The following is a 2,509-nucleotide window of genomic DNA, read 5'->3' as shown; positions in this document are numbered from 1 at the left end:
GCCCAGATTCTCAAAACCACAACAAACCCATCTCCCTCCCAAATCTCCTCTCTTCTCTCTCTCTACTCAAACTTCACCAACCTCTTCCGCTACTCACTTCTTCTCTTCCAAACCCTCCACTCTCCCCCACCTCTTGCTTGGAAATCCATCATCAGATCCTACACTTCCCATGGCCTTTTCCTCCAATCCGTCACTTCTTTCGTCCGAATGAGAGCTTTTCAAATATACCCAGATCATAATATCTTTCCATCGGTGGTAAAATCTTGTGCCATGATCAAGGACTTGAGGTTGGGAGAATCCGTACATGGGTCAATAATTAGGTACGGAATGGACTCGGATTTGTATACCTGCAATGCGTTGATGAGCATGTATTCAAAGTTTCAGAGCTTGGATAATGAGCACCAGTTGTTTGATGAAACGCCTCAAGGAAAGGAAATGCACAAAATGGAAGTTAAAAGAGTTGTGCAGATTAATAGTGTGAGAAAAGTCTTTGATATGATGCCTTATAAGGATATTGTTTCATGGAATACTGTGATTGCGGGGAATGCACAGAACGGGATGTATGAAGAGGCTTTGTCTATGCTTAGAGAGATGGGGAATGACAACATGAAGCCTGATGCTTACACTTTGTCCAGTGTTCTTCCTATATTTGCGCAGTATGTGGACATAATCAAGGGTAAGGAGATTCACGGGTATGCCATAAGAAATGGGTTTCATGTGGATGTGTTCATTGGAAGTAGCTTAATTGACATGTACGCAAAGTGTACTACAACGGAAGATTCGCTTCGAGTATTTGATTTTTTATCCTGTCATGATGCCGTTGCGTGGAACTCTATCATTGCGGGATGTGTGCAGAACGGAATGTTTGATGAAGGTCTAAGATTCTTCCGGCAGATGTTGGTGGCTAAAATTAAGCCGATGCAGGTTACCTTTTCTAGCATCATGCCAGCTTGTGCCCATTTGACAACTCTCCATTTGGGCAAGCAACTCCATGGATACATAATCAGGTCAAGGTTTGATGATAATGTGTACATCGCAAGCTCGCTAGTGGACATGTACTCCAAATGTGGGAACATTAGGATAGCTAGGTGGATTTTCGATAGAATAGAGACGCATGACATAGTGTCCTGGACAGCAATCATCATGGGATGTGCTTTCAATGGTTATGCCTATGATGCCATTTCCTTATTCGAGCGGATGGAAGTGGAGGGAACAAAACCTTGTTATGTGACGTTCATAGCTGTATTGACTGCCTGCAGTCATGCGGGGTTGATTGATAAAGCATGGGAATATTTAAATTCCATGACCCTAAGATTCGGTATTGCTCCTGGATTGGAGCACTATGCTGCTGTTGCAGACCTTCTCGGTCGAGCTGGAAGGTTGGAGGAAGCTTATAATCTTATCTCCAACATGAGTATAGAACCAACAGGAAGTGTATGGTTAACAATCTTAGCTGGTTGTAGAGTTCATAAGAACGTTGAATTGGCCGCAAAGGTTGCTGAGAAAATATTCACGGTTGATCCTGGGAACATGGGTGCATATGTGATTTTGTCGAACATTTATGCTGCCGCTAGGAGATGGAAAGATGTAGCAAGATTGAGAGTCTCTATGAAGAAAAGGGGAATGAGAAAGAAGCCAGCCTGCAGCTGGATTGAAGTTGGAAACAAGGTGCACGCCTTTGTGGCGGGTGATGAATCACACCCATTCTATGACAGAATAAATGAGACTCTGAAAGTTCTCTTGGAAAAGATGGAACGGGAAGGATATGTGCCCGACACAAATGAGGTTCTCCATGATGTGGACGAGGAGCAGAAGAAGGCATTGTTGTCTGGCCACAGTGAACGACTCGCCATTGCGTTTGGCATTCTCAGCACTCCTGCTGGTACACCAATTCGGATAACGAAGAACATCCGAGTCTGTGTGGATTGTCACACGGCAATAAAATTTATCTCAAAAATTGTAGGTAGAGAGATAATTGTTAGGGACAATAGCCGGTTTCACCATTTCAATGGTGGTCAGTGCTCTTGTGGAGATTATTGGTGATGACAAAACAAACTACGTCGACTTTGTTAAACATAATATTCATCACCATTTCATAGGACCTTTCGATATGGTGATTATCAGATGGACACATTGACGAAAGATGGAATATTACTCATGCAGTTTCCTGGTTGAACTTCCAGTAACCAAGGTGGAAAAGAATGATGTTTCAAGTATCAAAAGCCTTTGTCCTCCTTATGGGCATCTCATTTGTGCACTTTTGATGCATAGAAGGCATCTTAACTAGGGTAAAGAATAATGTGCCGGTCACAAAAGCCAGGACACAAGTTCCAGACTATATGACGAATTATGGACAATTAATCCAGAGAAGGTTTAACAAAATGCCTACGAGTGACCACCAATGGGGTGGTGCGGCAGTAAAAGTTTTTTTTTCTTCTCCGCCCAAGATATCCCCAGGTTCTATTCGAATGGTGGTGCGGCAGTAAAAGTTTTTTTTTTCTTCTTCTCC

At 42.9% G+C, this 2,509-nt stretch overlaps 1 protein-coding gene across 1 annotated transcript; it reads left to right on the top strand.

Annotated features, from left to right (window-relative positions):
* Positions 1 to 6: 6 nt before the first annotated feature.
* On the top strand, positions 7 to 2,043 carry LOC21383966 (putative pentatricopeptide repeat-containing protein At3g23330; the record flags this gene model as incomplete). Its single annotated transcript, XM_010114916.2, has 1 exon — positions 7 to 2,043. A coding segment is annotated over one exon (2,037 nt), but the record flags the coding sequence as incomplete, so codon positions are not given.
* Between the last annotated feature and the right edge of the window lie 466 nt (positions 2,044 to 2,509).

This window comes from Morus notabilis, unplaced genomic scaffold (genome assembly GCF_000414095.1).
Source record: "Morus notabilis unplaced genomic scaffold, ASM41409v2 C11466653, whole genome shotgun sequence".
NCBI lineage: Eukaryota > Viridiplantae > Streptophyta > Magnoliopsida > Rosales > Moraceae > Morus > Morus notabilis.
This window is presented reverse-complemented; position numbering and strand designations above follow the sequence as displayed.